This window comes from Lolium perenne, chromosome 4 (genome assembly GCF_019359855.2).
Source record: "Lolium perenne isolate Kyuss_39 chromosome 4, Kyuss_2.0, whole genome shotgun sequence".
In the NCBI taxonomy this organism is placed as follows: domain Eukaryota; kingdom Viridiplantae; phylum Streptophyta; class Magnoliopsida; order Poales; family Poaceae; genus Lolium; species Lolium perenne.
In genome coordinates, this window is record NC_067247.2 from 196452551 (window position 1) to 196467428 (window position 14878).

At 47.6% G+C, this 14878-nt stretch overlaps 1 protein-coding gene and 1 non-coding gene across 2 annotated transcripts; one reads left to right on the forward strand and one right to left on the reverse strand.

Annotated features, from left to right (window-relative positions):
- Nucleotides 1-1229: 1229 nt before the first annotated feature.
- Nucleotides 1230-1302, reverse strand: TRNAA-AGC (transfer RNA alanine (anticodon AGC)). Its single transcript has one exon. It is a non-coding gene; the product is annotated as a tRNA-Ala (tRNA).
- Nucleotides 1303-3503: 2201 nt separating this feature from the next.
- Nucleotides 3504-4321, forward strand: LOC127295241 (uncharacterized). The gene has a single exon (XM_051325154.2). It carries the CDS (start codon nt 3612-3614, stop codon nt 4044-4046), a length of 435 nt encoding a protein of 144 aa, XP_051181114.1. The 5' UTR covers nt 3504-3611; the 3' UTR covers nt 4047-4321.
- The last annotated feature ends 10557 nt before the right edge of the window (nt 4322-14878 follow it).

The window sequence follows — 14878 nt, forward strand, 5'->3', positions numbered from 1 at the left end:
TTGTTTTATTGTCGAGTATAGTCTATATGAGTTGTTTTATTGTCGAGTATAGTCTATATGAGATGTTTTATTGTCCAGTATAATTGGCCTATAGAAACTGAAAGGTTGACTGTATATAGGGTGGAAACAGATCAAATAGTGCTTCACCTTGAGAAACCGAAAGGCAGATTGTATATTTGGGTGGAAATAAATCGGATAGTGCCATTCTCATATCCATTTCCATATTTTAAAAACAAATACAACCATTCTCATATTCGCTTCCATATTTTAAAAATAAATACAGATGTTGTCGAATACAATTTCGAAGCGGATGTTACTCGAATACGAATATGAATTGAATGTTTTCTCAATTCAAACCGAAAGGCTCGGGTCTTACAATGTGCCAACTACGGAATGGTAGGGAGATAAATATACTGATATAAAGCATAGTTGTTTCAAGTTCAATCACATAAAAGAACATTTGATCGATTTTTTAGTTTCTCTAGATTAGGTAATTGCCATATTAGGGTCGAATTTGAAATTGGCTAACATAAAATTATTCGATTACAGATATATCCACATTCAATTCAAATTTAATGTCACATATGTATTTGATTTTTGTAAAATAGATCCGGATATTTACCATATCTATTTTCACGAACGTCGGAATTAAGATATTACCACTTCTATTTGCAATCTCCTGAGTACGAAAGTCGGATAATACAAAATAACCACCACCAGTTTCTATCCCTAATTGTAGATGCGCTGTGCAGCATGACACTGACTGTGACAAGGAAACAACTAGTCTTTGAGGGTACAGGAACATTTTGTTTCGATTCAGTAGACTATTAATTGTTCTTTTAGCGAAAGAAAACAATTAAATTTTAGCCTCGCGAAGTAGCAACAGGCCGCATCGTCCAACTCCAGTTCCCGGCCTATTGATCAGAGGGCCAGCCCATGCTTTTTACTAGCAGTCAACCTGGCCGGGAACACACAAGTACCAACATTATTAGTACCACACCGCCCAGCTAGCAAGACTCTAACCGCTTTATATAGCAACCTTTGGAAAGTCTACGATGAAGCGATGAGGACTCATGCCAGCGCCGGTAGGGTCCGGTGCGTTCTCCTGCTTAATCAGGATTGAGCATTGCGAATCTGAGCTTCTTTTTAAATTTCCTTTTGTTGCCGCGTATTACAAATGATAGAAAAAACAAAAAACAGAAAATCAAAAGAGAAAACTTCATATAATGTGGAGATGCGGGGTATCGATCCCCGTACCTCTCGCATGCTAAGCGAGCGCTCTACCATCTGAGCTACATCCCCATTTGAAAATAAATCTTGTTCTAGTATTTAAGTAAAGAAAGTTACATTCCTTAATCCTGTTTGGTAGAACTTTTTTTTGCGAAGCGTTTGGCAGAACTCTTAAACTGTACGCATATGCTATACTGACAGTAACAGGTAATTACTCTAGACCTAAACCCGACGTATATGCTAGACAGATACTCCAGACCTTTGTTTGGCCTATCATTCCATATGTATGGTTTGATAGCAATAGCATATGACAGAAATGTTGGCGAGTTTCAACGAATGTAAGAACTCGGACCTGAATTAGCACTTAGGAGTGCTCCAAAATTTGTGAGTCCTCCATCTCGTCTCCGGCTGGGGTGAGGTGGAAACCGGAGAGCCGGCTAGCCATAGGGGGAAACAAGCCGGCGGCGTCATTTCGTCAGTTCTGTCAAACCTTGATGCTACCCAATTAATGCGGCCTCATTACCTTCTGCAGCTCTGGTAATAAGAGCATCTCCAGCCGCGTCCCCCAAAGCGTCCCCCAAACCGTGCCGGATTGAGCGTTTGGAGGATGTGTTTTGTTCGTGTCGTCTTTGGGGGACGTCGCTCCCCAGCCGCGTCCCCCAAACGCCTCCCCCAAACATTTAAAATATTTTTTTTGGCATTTTTATTTCAATTTCCACAAACTAATACATAATTGGGAACGTGGTTTACACGAAAACACAGTTAGGCACATGGTTTTCCACAAACTAATACATAGTTTGAACCGTCGTGGACACAAATATAAAATTTTGCAAAGAAACTAAACCTACCTAGGCCGTGCATCGAAGGTTTCCTGTGTTCGCTTCTAAGAAAGAACACTCGAGGGCACACCCAGTCACCTAAACTGGAAAATCCAGCGGGAGGATGGTGCCCTTGTTGGTTCTACCGATGAGGCGAACAGGCACAAACCTCCGTGCACGTGTTCGCTGCGAAGAAACAACACTCAGTCGTCCTCCTCGTCGGTGCTGTCGCCGTGGTAGTCCCGGCGGCAGCGCGTCTCGTCGAAGACCTCGACGCTCATATCCTTGTCGCCGAAGTAGGAGAACAGGAGGATGAAGCCGGCTTCGAGGCTGTGGTGCCGCGCGAACTTCTCCCAGCCGATGTTGAGGTACATCTTGCCGCGAGCGTCGTAGATCACGTCGACGATCCATCGGTAATAGCTGCACGCAGCCTCCCGCAGATGCATCGTGCGCGGGCGGTCGTCGCCGGCGACGTAGTCGGCGAAGGAGTCCGGCAGCCTCTGGATGCCGCGCGGGTCGCCCTTGAGGACGAGGACGAACTCGAACAGCACGTCCGGCTCCACGTCCATCTCCGACGATGAAGGCGACGGCGAGCGTTCACCTCTGCCGCGGCCACGACCACAGCCGCGAGGTCGGCCTCCGCCTCTACCAGACATAGCGTCGAGTCTTGTTGAGATGGTGGCGGCTAGGGTTTGGGAGAGAGGCGCTAGGGTTTGTGTGTGAGAGGGACGATGAGAGGCGGCCCTTTTATAGGCCGGAGGGAGGCGGAGGAGCAGTGGCGCTCATTAACGCCGGCACGCAGAGCTAGGCGCGACGGGACGCGTCGCTGCGTCGTTGCGGGAACTGCACCGTCGCTGCGCGCCAATAACTTCCGTCGCGAGGTAGGCGACGGTTAGGTTAAGTGCCGCTGACGAGTCGGCCCCGCCACTCCCCGCCTCGCTTTTCGGTGTGTCCGGCGTCCCCGGTGCGTCCCCTGTGAGACGGGGACGGGCTCGGGGCGCCGGACACCGTATCGGGGCGCGCCGGACAAAAATGAGCTTTGGAAGACGCGGCTGGAACGGTTTTTTAGTCCGGCGCGCCCCAAATTCCTTTGGGGAACGCTTTGGGGGACGCGGCTGGAGATGCTCTAATCCTGTCCGTTCGTTAACTGCTGAAGTTCATCGCGTGCATTGCTAGATCAGACCTGCACTGATTGGCCGGCTGAGTGGCCATCTCTCTTGAAATGGTCATGTCGTGCGGCTGACGAACTGTGTCCAATGCAACGCAGACTCTGTAGACTTTCAAGCAGGTGTGCTTATGTGGACTTGGTCATGTCTCTGTTCTTTCAGGAACCTATACTGATGAGCTCCAAAAATAAGTCCACTTATGTGGACTCTCTATCTTCCAAGGTTGGCAACGTTACAGCGATCGGTGATCGAAGCTTTGCATAATCTTCACCTATAAAAGAAGCCCTCTGCATATCACACTACATCACAACAATATCAGCTTAGCTCTTCAGTTGTTTTTTAAGCTCCCTCAACACCATTTCGTGGGAGACCAATCTTGCCTAGGCGACTCTACCTGATGGCGTCCCAAACTGTGGAGAGCCACCGTGCCGGTGCAGAGATCGTGAAGGGAGACGACAAAATCTGCAAGAAGAAGTCGGTGGAGGTGCTGGAAGAGCTCGGCCTTCCGACGGGCCTGCTGCCCCTGGATGACATCGAGGAGTTCGGGTACAACCGCGATGCCGGCTTCATTTGGCTCGTGCAGAAGAAGAAGAAGGAGCACACCTTCAAGAAGGTCAAGCAGACCGTGTCCTACGCCGGCGAGGTGACGGCCTTCGTCGAGCCAGGGAAGCTGAAGAAGATCGTCGGCGTCAAGACCAAGGAGCTGTTCCTGTGGCTCAGCGTGGTGGAGGTGTACGTTGAGAAGGAGTCTCCCGGGAAGGTCACCTTCAAGACCGGCGCTGCAGGCTTGTCCGAGACCTTTGATGCCGCTGCCTTTGCCCTCGGTGAGTGAGGATCGAATACTATTTCAGGAGGTGCGGGCTCGAAATGATGATGCCGATGGAACTGGAAGTCTTTCCCTGCCACTTTACATCTGCATTTTCCTTCCCTTTTGAAATTGAGTTGCGAGCTATATGTATGCAGTTTAACTATCCCACTATTTAAATTCGTGTAGCACGTGTTCCTCACAAAGAAACATTGTACTTGTACTATGTCGAATTTATGTGAGTTCAGTTGTAAGAAATTAACATACTATGTATGTACCTTGAAGCATATGCTTGCTAGTTATGTTTTTTTGCTCGCTTGGAATATCGACTAAGAGCATGTCTAACAGACCCCTTAAAAGGGCCAAACCCGTATAATAACCGCGGAATACGGGTCTCGGCTCTACCCGGCCGTCAAGCAGGCCCCGTAAAAATGGTCCCCGCTTTGATTTTTGCTGGTTTCGATTACGGGGCGGGTCTTCGCCCCCTACTTGTGCGGGGTGGGAGCGGGGATAGAGGGCCAAACCGGTATCCTCCCCTCCACTGCGCGCGAAGGGTTTCGCTGAAGCCAACCGCCGCCGCCGCCGCCCGATCTCCTCCGCCCCGTCCTTCCCGACAACGACACGACCGGATCCCGCTGCCATGGATCGTCCGCAAGGGCCGCCTACCGCCGGCGGTGCACCTCCTTCCGCCGCGGTGGTTGATGTCCCCGTCGGAGGTCCGCCGAACGCCGGCGACGTGTCAGCCATGATCTCCGCCACCATCCCATCGAAGAGGAAGAGGATTCCGAAGCAATTCTTCGAAGCACCTGCGGCGGCCGCAGCTTCGTCGGCCGAAGCCCCGCCGGCTGCCAAGAAGGGGGCATGATGAACACCAAGGCGGCCGAGCCGAGGGGCGCCGCGCCGGCCAAGGTGAGGACAAAGCCAATCAGCCGCATCGGTCTCGCGCCTCCACCGTCCTCCAAGGCCACGGCCCCTCCTCCCTCCGTTCCATCCGATGCGCCGCACGCGCCGCTGCCACCCACCATGGACGTAGACAAGGTGTTCCATGTTGAGTCCACAACATCGTACATGAACATGCTCAACGAATCCGCGGTGAATTTGGACGCCGACATCGATGCATTCGATGGGGAGTGCAACGTCGAAGAGATTGATGATGAGGAGGAGGACGAGGGTGACGAGGAGGAGGTGGTTGAGGTTGATCCGGCTGCCGCCGGTTCTTCGTCGACGCCGAAGCCACGCACGGCAAACTACAACGAGATCGAAGATGCCATCTTGGTCCGTGCTTGGAGCAAGGTGGGGATGGATGCGTGCACCGGAGTGGACCAAGGCGGCAAGCGCTATTGGCGGCGCATTGAGGATCTCTACCACCAGCTAAAGCCTCGCACCAAGAGCATGGCCGACAGATCCTACCGCTCCCTTGAAGGCCGATGTAACATCATCAAACCAGCTTGTTCTTGTTGGAGTGCTGCCATCGATCAAGTGGCCGCCCTAGTGGATGCGTGCCGGAGGATTATGTAAGTTGTCCTTGTTTGTTGAAATCCATATTATGTGTTGATGATGTGCAAACATCACATAATATTCTTGTGCAGCCCAAGTATGCTCAAGCCCGGTACAAGGACATGGCCGGCTCCAAGAACAAGGAATTTCAATTTCAACATTGCTTTTCCATTCTTCAACATCTTCCTAAGTGGAAGTTGAGGGACAACGAACCAAAGTGCAAGAAGGAGGCACTGCTCACCATGGATGATGAAGCGGAGGAATTGAGTGCGAGAAATGCCGGCAAGCCCGAGGGCAACAAGAAAGCCAAGGAGAGGTTCAATGTAGAAGGTGAAGCAGCTAGCTTCCGGGAGAAGTTGGATCAACTCATGAAGTCCAGGAAGGAATTGACGATGAAGATATTGGAGACCAAGCTCCTCATCACCGAGAAGAAGAAGGAGGTGAAGCTTGCCAAGGTGGAAGCAAGGCGGGAAGATGCCAAGTTGAAGGCCGAGCTTGACTTGAGGATGATCGCACTCAAAGAAGCCAAGGCCATGAAGGAGCTCTTGGCCGAGGAGAGGGATATCATGATGATGCGCACCGACGGGCATGGACGAGGATCAGCTGGCGTGGTGGAAGGAGACCAAGGCGGACATCATGGCGAGGAAGAAGGATGCGTGTGAAGCTCGTGCTGCAAGTGCTCAAGGTGAGTCTCCAGCGAGTGGTGGCGTCGTTGGCGATGGACTCGTTGATGGTTGATCACATTTGGGAACTTCCGTGGCTTGAACATTGGCTATGATCGCGTTGTGATGTTAAAAACTATGAATTATGCATCACATATTTTGGATGTGCTATGTTTGATCTGAAATTGTTGTGCAAATTGTTGTCTAAAACCCTATTTTGAGGGGTCGAAAACTCGGACGAGCTAGCAGAACCCGTATCCCCACCCCCTAAAACAGAATTGTTTTAGGGGGTGGGGATACGGGTTCGCTAGCTCGTCCGAGTTTTCGGCCGGTGAAAACTGAATACAGGGCCATCTACTCGCGTTTTAAGGGGCGAAAAAATACGGGGCCTGTTAAACATTCTCTAAGAGCATCTCTAGCAGATCCACAAACCCAAAACCCTAAAATCGCTGATGGAGGGCACCTCAAACGTGTTTTGGAGGCTCAAAAAAAGACTCGCAGTCCAGACACCGTAAAAAGAATCCGCAAAAGAGCATATTACTTTATATTATTCTCTCACTTTTTTGCATTCTTCTTCCTCCGGCTAGGCCACGCCGCGCACGGCTGCCCCGCGCCGGCCACCCCAGCCCCCGCCCGGCCACGCCCGCCCACGCACCTTTGACCCCGCCCGCCGCGGCCATGGTCGGCCGCGCCCACTTCGGCCACCCCGCCCGCCACAGCCACGCCCGCCCAGACACCGCGCACGACCCCTAAGCCCCCGCCCGGCCACGGCCCGCCCGCCGGCTGCTCGGCCGCCACGCTGATGCTGTCCAGGACTGGCGCGGGGTTGACGAGGGAGGAAATCCCTGTGGTGTAGCTTTCTGGTCCCCGGCAACGGCGCCAGAAAAGTGCTTGATGTCTACGTTCCCCCTCCTTTCCTGTAGACAGTGTTGGGCCTCCAAGAGCAGAGGTTTGTAGAACAAGAACAAGTTTTCCCTTAAGTGGATCACCCAAGGTTTAACGAACTCCGGGAGGAAGAGGTCAAAGATAGCCCTCTCATGCACCCCCGCAACCACAAAGCAAGAAGTCTCTTGTGTCCCCAACACACCTAATAGGTGCACTAGTTCGGCGAAGAGATAGTGAAATACAGGTGGTATGAATATATATGAGCGAGCAACGGTGCCGAGAAAATAGCTTGCGGCGTGTAGTTGATGGTGGTAGTATTGCAAAGCAGTAGTAACACAAAGAAACAAGAAACAAGCAAGAGTAACGCAAACAGCATTTAGGAACAAGGCCTAGGGATTACACTTTCACTAGTGGACACTCTCAACATTGATCACATAACAGAATAGATAAATGCATACTCTACACTTTTGTTGGATGATGAACGCATTGCGTAGGATTACACGAACCCTCAATGCCGGAGTTAACAAGCTCCACAATTTGTTCATATTTAAGTAACCTTATAGTGTAAGATAGATCAAAAGACTAAACCAAGTACTAACATAGCATGCACACTGTCACCTTCATGCATATGTAGGAGGAATAGATCACATCAATATATCATAGCAATAGTTAACTTCGCAATCTACAAGAGATCATGATCATAGCATAAACCAAGTACTAACACGGTGCACACACTGTCACCTTTACACACGTGCAGGAGGAATAGAACTACTTTAATAACATTGCTAGAGTAGCACATAGATAATAGTGATACAAAACTCATATGAATCTCAATCATGTAAAGCAGCTCATGAGATTATTGTATTGAGGTACATGGGAGAGATGAACCACATAGCTACCGGTACAGCCCCGAGCCTCGATGGAGAACTACTCCCTCCTCATGGGAGCAGCAGCGGTGATGAAGATGGCGGTGGAGATGGCAGCGGTGTCGATGGAGAAGCCTTCCGAGGGCACTTCCCCGTTCCGGCGGCGTGCCGGAACAGAGACTCCTGTCCCCCAGATCTTGGCCTCGCGATGGCGGCGGCTCTGGAAGGTTTCGGTGGTTTTCGTCGCACGCATCAGGGTGTTCGATCCAGGGGCTTTAAATAGGCGAAGAGGCGGCGCAGAGGGTCGAAGGCGACGACACCATAGGCGGCGCGGCCGGGCCTGGGCCGCGCCGGCCTATGGTCCGGGGGCCCAAGTGCCCCCTCTAGTCCTTCCCGGGTGTTACGGATGCTTCCGGTGAAAATAGGAACTTGGGCGTTGATTTCGTCCGATTCCGAGAATATTTCGTTACTAGGATTTCTGAAACCAAAAACAAAGCAGAAACAGAACCGGCACTTCGGCATCTTGTTAATAGGTTAGTTCCGTAAAATGCACGAATATGACATAAAGTGTGCATAAAACATGTAGATAACATCAATAATGTGGCATGGAACATAAGAAATTATCGATACGTCGGAGACGTATCAGCATCCCCAAGCTTAGTTCTGCTCGTCCCGAGCAGGTAAAACGATAACACAGATAATTTCTGGAGTGACATGCCATCATAATCTTGATCATACTATTTGTAAAGCATATGTAGTGAATGCAGCGATCAAAACAATGTATATGACATGAGTAAACAAGTGAATCATAAAGCAAAGACTTTTCATGAATAGCACTTCAAGACAAGCATCAATTAAGTCTTGCATAAGAGTTAACTCATAAAGCAATAATTCAAAGTAAAAGCATTGAAGCAACACAAAAGAAGATTAAGTTTCAGCGGTCGCTTTCAACTTGTAACATGTATATCTCATGGATATTGTCAACATAGAGTAATATAATAAGTGCAATAAGCAAATATGTAGGAATCAATGCACAGTTCACACAAGTGTTTGCTTCTTGAGGTGGAGAGAAATAGGTGAACTGACTCAACAATAAAAGTAAAAGAATGGTCCTCCATAGAGGAAAAGCATCGATTGCTATATTTGTGCTAGAGCTTTGATTTTGAAAACATGAAACAATTTTGTCAACGGTAGTAATAAAGCATATGCATCATGTAAATTATATCTTATAAGTTGCAAGCCTCATGCATAGTGTACTAATAGTGCCCGCACCTTGTCCTAATTAGCTTGGACTACCGGATCATCACAATGCACTGTTTTAACCAAGTGTCACAAAGGGATACCTCTATGCCGCCTGTACAAAGGTCTAAGGAGAAAGCTCGCATTGGATTTCTTGCTATTGATTATTCTTCAACTTAGACATCCATACCGGGACAACATAGACAACAGATAATGGACTCCTCTTTTATGCATAAGCATGTAACAACAATTAATAATTTTCTCATTTGAGATTTGAGGATATATGTCCAAAACTGAAACTTCCACCATGGATCATGGCTTTAGTTAGTGGCCCAATGTTCTTCTCTAACAATATGCATGCTTAACCATAAGGTGGTAGATCTCTCTTACTTCAAACAAGACGGACATGCATAGCAACTCACATGAAATTCAACAAAGAGTAGTTGATGGCGTCCCCAGTGAACATGGTTATCGCACAACAAGCAACTTAATAAGAGATAAAGTGCATAATTACATATTCAATACCACAATAGTTTTTAAGCTATTTGTCCCATGAGCTATATATTGCAAAGGTGAATGATGGAATTTTAAAGGTAGCACTCAAGCAATTTACTTTGGAATGGCGGAAAATACCATGTAGTAGGTAGGTATGGTGGACGCAAATGGCATAGTGGTTGGCCCAAGTATTTTGGATGCATGAGAAGTAATCCCTCTCGATACAAGGTTTAGGCTAGCAAGGCTTATTTGAAACAAACACAAGGATGAACCGGTGCAGCAAAACTCACATAAAAGATATATTGAAAACATTATAAGACTCTACACCGTCTTCCTTGTTGTTCAAACTCAATACTAGAAATTATCTAGACCTTAGAGAAACCAAATATGCAAACCAAATTTTAGCATGCTCTATGTATTTCTTCATTAATGGGTGCAAAGCATATGATGCAAGAGCTTAATCATGAGCACAACAATTGCCAAGTATCACATTACCCAAGACATTAATAGCAATTACTACATGTATCATTTTCCAATTCCAACCATATAACAATTTAACGAAGGAGAAACTTCGCCATGAATACTATGAGTAGAAACCAAGGACATACTTGTCCATATGCTACAGCGGAGCGTGTCTCTCTCCCACACAAGCATGATGTAATCCAATTTATTCAAACACAAACAAAAATAAAAAATATACAGACGCTCCAAGCAAAGCACATAAGATGTGACCGAATAAAAATATAGTTTCAAGAGAAGGAACCTGATAATTTGTCGATGAAGAAGGGGATGCCTTGGGCATCCCCAAGCTTAGACGCTTGAGTCTTCTTGATATATGCAGGGGTGAACCACCGGGGCATCCCCAAGCTTAGAGCTTTCACTCTCCTTGATCATGTTGCATCATACTCCTCTCTTGATCCTTGAAAACTTCCTCCACACCAAACTCGAAACAACTCATTAGAGGGTTAGTGCACAATAAAAATTAACATATTCAGAGGTGACACAATCATTCTTAACACTTCTGGACATTGCATAAAGCTACTGGACATTAATGGATCAAAGAAATTCATCCAACATAGCAAAAGAGGCAATGCGAAATAAAAGGCAGAATCTGTCAAAACAGAACAGTTCGTATTGACGAATTTTAAAATGGCACCATACTTGCTCAAATGAAAATGCCCAAATTGAATGAAAGTTGCGTACATATCTGAGGATCATTCACGTAAATTGGCTTAATTTTCTGAGCTACCTACAGGGAGGTAGACCTAGATTCGTGACAGCAAAGAAATCTGGAACTGCGCAGTAATCCAAATCTAGTACTTACTTTACTATCAAAGACTTTACTTGGCACAATAAAACACTAAACTAAGATAAGGAGAGGTTGCTACAGTAGTAAACAACTTCCAAGACACAAATATAAAACAAATTACTGTAGCAAAATAACACATGGGTTATCTCCCAAGAAGTTCTTTTCTTTATAGCCATTAAGATGGGCTCAGCAGTTTTAATGATGCACTCGCAAGAAATAGTATTTGAAGCAAAAGAGAGCATCAAGAGGCAAATTCAAAACACATTTAAGTCTAACATGCTTCCTATGCATAGGAATCTTGTAAATAAACAAGTTCATGAAGAGCAAAGTAACAAGCATAGGAAGATAAAACAAGTGTAGCTTCAAAAATTTCAGCACATAGAGAGGTATTTTAGTAACATGAAAATTTCTACAACCATATTTTCCTCTCTCATAATAACTTTCAGTAGCATCATGAGCAAACTCAACAATGTAACTATCACACAAAGCATTCTTATCATGAGTCTCATGCATAAAATTATTACTCTCCACATAAGCATGATCAATTTTATTAGTAATAGCGGGAGCAAATTCAACAAAGTAGCTATCATCAAATATAGGAGGCATATTGTAATCATAATCAAATTCACTCTCCATAGTAGGTGGAACCAAAAGACCACTATCATTATAATCATCATATATGAGAGGCAAAGTATCATCAAAGAAAATTTTCTCCTCAATGCTTGGGGGACTAAAAAGATCATGAAAACCAGCTTCCCCAAGCTTAGAACTTTCTATATCATTATCAACAATGGTGTTCAAAGCGTTCATACTAATATTACTACCAGCATGCAAATAAGATTCCATAGGTTTTTTAATTTTCGCATCAAACAATCCATGTTTTAAATCAGGAAATAGCATAAGAAGCTCATTCTTGTCCATTATGCCAAACTAGCGTAAACAAGAAACAAAAAGATGCAATTGCAGGATCTAAAGGAAATAGCTTCGAGTACTTACAACGGCGGAAAATAGCTTGGTAGCCGAGGTCCGGAGTGTGAGTACCTTTTACCTTTCCTCCCCGGCAACGGCGCCAGAAAATAACTTGATGCTGTCCAGGACTGGCGCGGGGTTGACGAGGGAGGAAATCCCTGTGGTGTAGCTTTCTGGTCCCCGGCAACGGCGCCAGAAAAGTGCTTGATGTCTACGTTCCCCCTCCTTTCCTGTAGACAGTGTTGGGCCTCCAAGAGCAGAGGTTTGTAGAACAGCAACAAGTTTTCCCTTAAGTGGATCACCCAAGGTTTATCGAACTCAGGGAGGAAGAGGTCAAAGATATCCCTCTCATGCAACCCTGCAACCACAAAGCAAGAAGTCTCTTGTGTCCCCAACACACCTAATAGGTGCACTAGTTCGGCGAAGAGATAGTGAAATACAGGTGGTATGAATATATATGAGCAGTAGCAACGGTGCCAGAAAATAGCTTGCTGGCGTGTAGTTGATGGTGGTAGTATTGCAGCAGTAGTAACACAGTGAAACAGTAAACAAGCAGTAGTAACGCAGCAGTATTTAGGAACAAGGCCTAGGGATTACACTTTCACTAGTGGACACTCTCAACATTGATCACATAACAGAATAGATAAATGCATACTCTACACTTTTGTTGGATGATGAACGCATTGCGTAGGATTACACGAACCCTCAATGCCGGAGTTAACAAGCTCCACAATTTGTTCATATTTAAGTAACCTTATAGTGTAAGATAGATCAAAAGACTAAACCAAGTACTAACATAGCATGCACACTGTCACCTTCATGCATATGTAGGAGGAATAGATCACATCAATATATCATAGCAATAGTTAACTTCGCAATCTACAAGAGATCATGATCATAGCATAAACCAAGTACTAACACGGTGCACACACTGTCACCTTTACACACGTGCAGGAGGAATAGAACTATTTTAATAACATTGCTAGAGTAGCACATAGATAATAGTGATACAAAACTCATATGAATCTCAATCATGTAAAGCAGCTCATGAGATTATTGTATTGAGGTACATGGGAGAGATGAACCACATAGCTACCGGTACAGCCCCGAGCCTCGATGGAGAACTACTCCCTCCTCATGGGAGCAGCAGCGGTGATGAAGATGGCGGTGGAGATGACAGCGGTGTCGATGGAGAAGCCTTCCGGGGCACTTCCCCGCTCCGGCAGCGTGCCGGAACGAGACTCCTGTCCCCGGATCTTGACCTCGCGATGGCGGCGGCTTCGGAAGGTTTCGTGGTTTCGTCGAACGTATCGTGGTTTTCGATCCAGGGCTTTAAATAGGCGAAGAGGCGGCGCAGAGGGTCGAAGGGGCGACGACACCATAGGGCGGCGCGGCCAGGGCCTGGGCCGCGCCGGCCTATGGTCCTGGGGGCCCAGTGCCCCCTCCGGTCCTTCCCGGTGTTCGGATGCTTCCGGTGAAAATAGGAACTTGGGCGTTGATTTCGTCCGATTCCGAGAATATTTCGTTACTAGGATTTCTGAAACCAAAAACAGCAGAAAACAGGAACTGGCACTTCGGCATCTTGTTAATAGGTTAGTTCCAGAAAATGCACGAATATGACATAAAGTGTGCATAAAACATGTAGATAACATCAATAATGTGGCATGGAACATAAGAAATTATCGATACGTCGGAGACGTATCACACGCCCACGCCCGTGCCCGCTGGCTTCTCGGCCACCACGCCCTGCGGCCGCCCGCGCCCGCCGGAGGCTCGCTCGCCCACGCCCCACGGCCGCCCGCGCCCAGCAGCCCCCCCCCCTCCCCCGCGCGGGTCGCCCACTCCGAATTCCGGCGAATTTGAGCTCGACTCCGGCGAATTTATGTAGTCTCCGGAGGTTGTACGGGCTGAAGTTTCCTCCGCGCCAAGGTGAATATCGGGATGGGGTTCGCTCTCGAAAGGCCTCACCGAACTGGGTGTTTGGAGTTTGCGCGGCGCGAATCGGGGCGGCCTAGAATTTTTTTAAAAAATGGGGGTCTGATGCGGGATCTGAACGGCGCGTTTTTTACCCCCCGAACTGGATATCGGCGGTTATTATGCGGACGGGGCCGAATGGGGGATCTGCTAGAGATGCACTAAGCAACTCAAGAAAAAGAGGAATGCAGTCCCACAAGTCTATTTGTTTATTCCAATCCAAGGTGACTCGGTGCAGCCTTACAGAAATTAAGTTTATAGATGTTGAAGATGAGGACAAGGAACACACAAGAGAAAAAATAAACTTGAACACCACCGTCATGGCAACAAAGTGGAGCGCAACACCTAGGAGTGTCTCTAGCGCCATGGAGGGGGTCACAATGCCGACAAGCCACTAGTACTGAACCGACACTTAGAGCCGGTTATTGTCCATAGTTGTCACACGGTTCTCCTATCCGGCTTAAGTACTCGGTGTTAGCGTATGCATTAGGTGTATATATCTATTGTACCCCTTTATGTATTGTACTATGACTCTTGGCCTTGCGCTTATATATATAACACCGGAACCCACAAGTATTACATGTGAGAAGCTTCCCCCAAACCCTAGCTACAGTTCTGAATGGTATCGGACTATACCCTAGCCGCCGTCTACTAAACCTTGTCGCCGTCAATTAAACCTAGCCGTCAGCCACGATCCAATCTCACTTTCGCTCACCTCCACCATGAGCCCCACCTCCGACGCTCTCGTCTCCGCCACCACCAGCGCCGCCACCTCCACCATGCTCCCGGCTAGCCACCACCCCCGTCCTCCTCTCCTTCGCCGCGGGCAACTACACAAAGTGGGTGATCTACGTTCGCGCCTCCCTCGGTCGGGCTGGACTCATCGGCCACATCGACGGCACCACTGCAACAGTGTCGACGGACGGTTCCTGGCTGGCCGACGACTACACCATCCTCAACCAT

Bases quoted from the DNA above. Each gene is read 5' to 3' on its own strand.
- LOC127295241 (XM_051325154.2), top strand. From the start codon at position 3,612: ATGGCGTCCCAAACTGTGGAGAGCCACCGTGCCGGTGCAGAGATCGTG.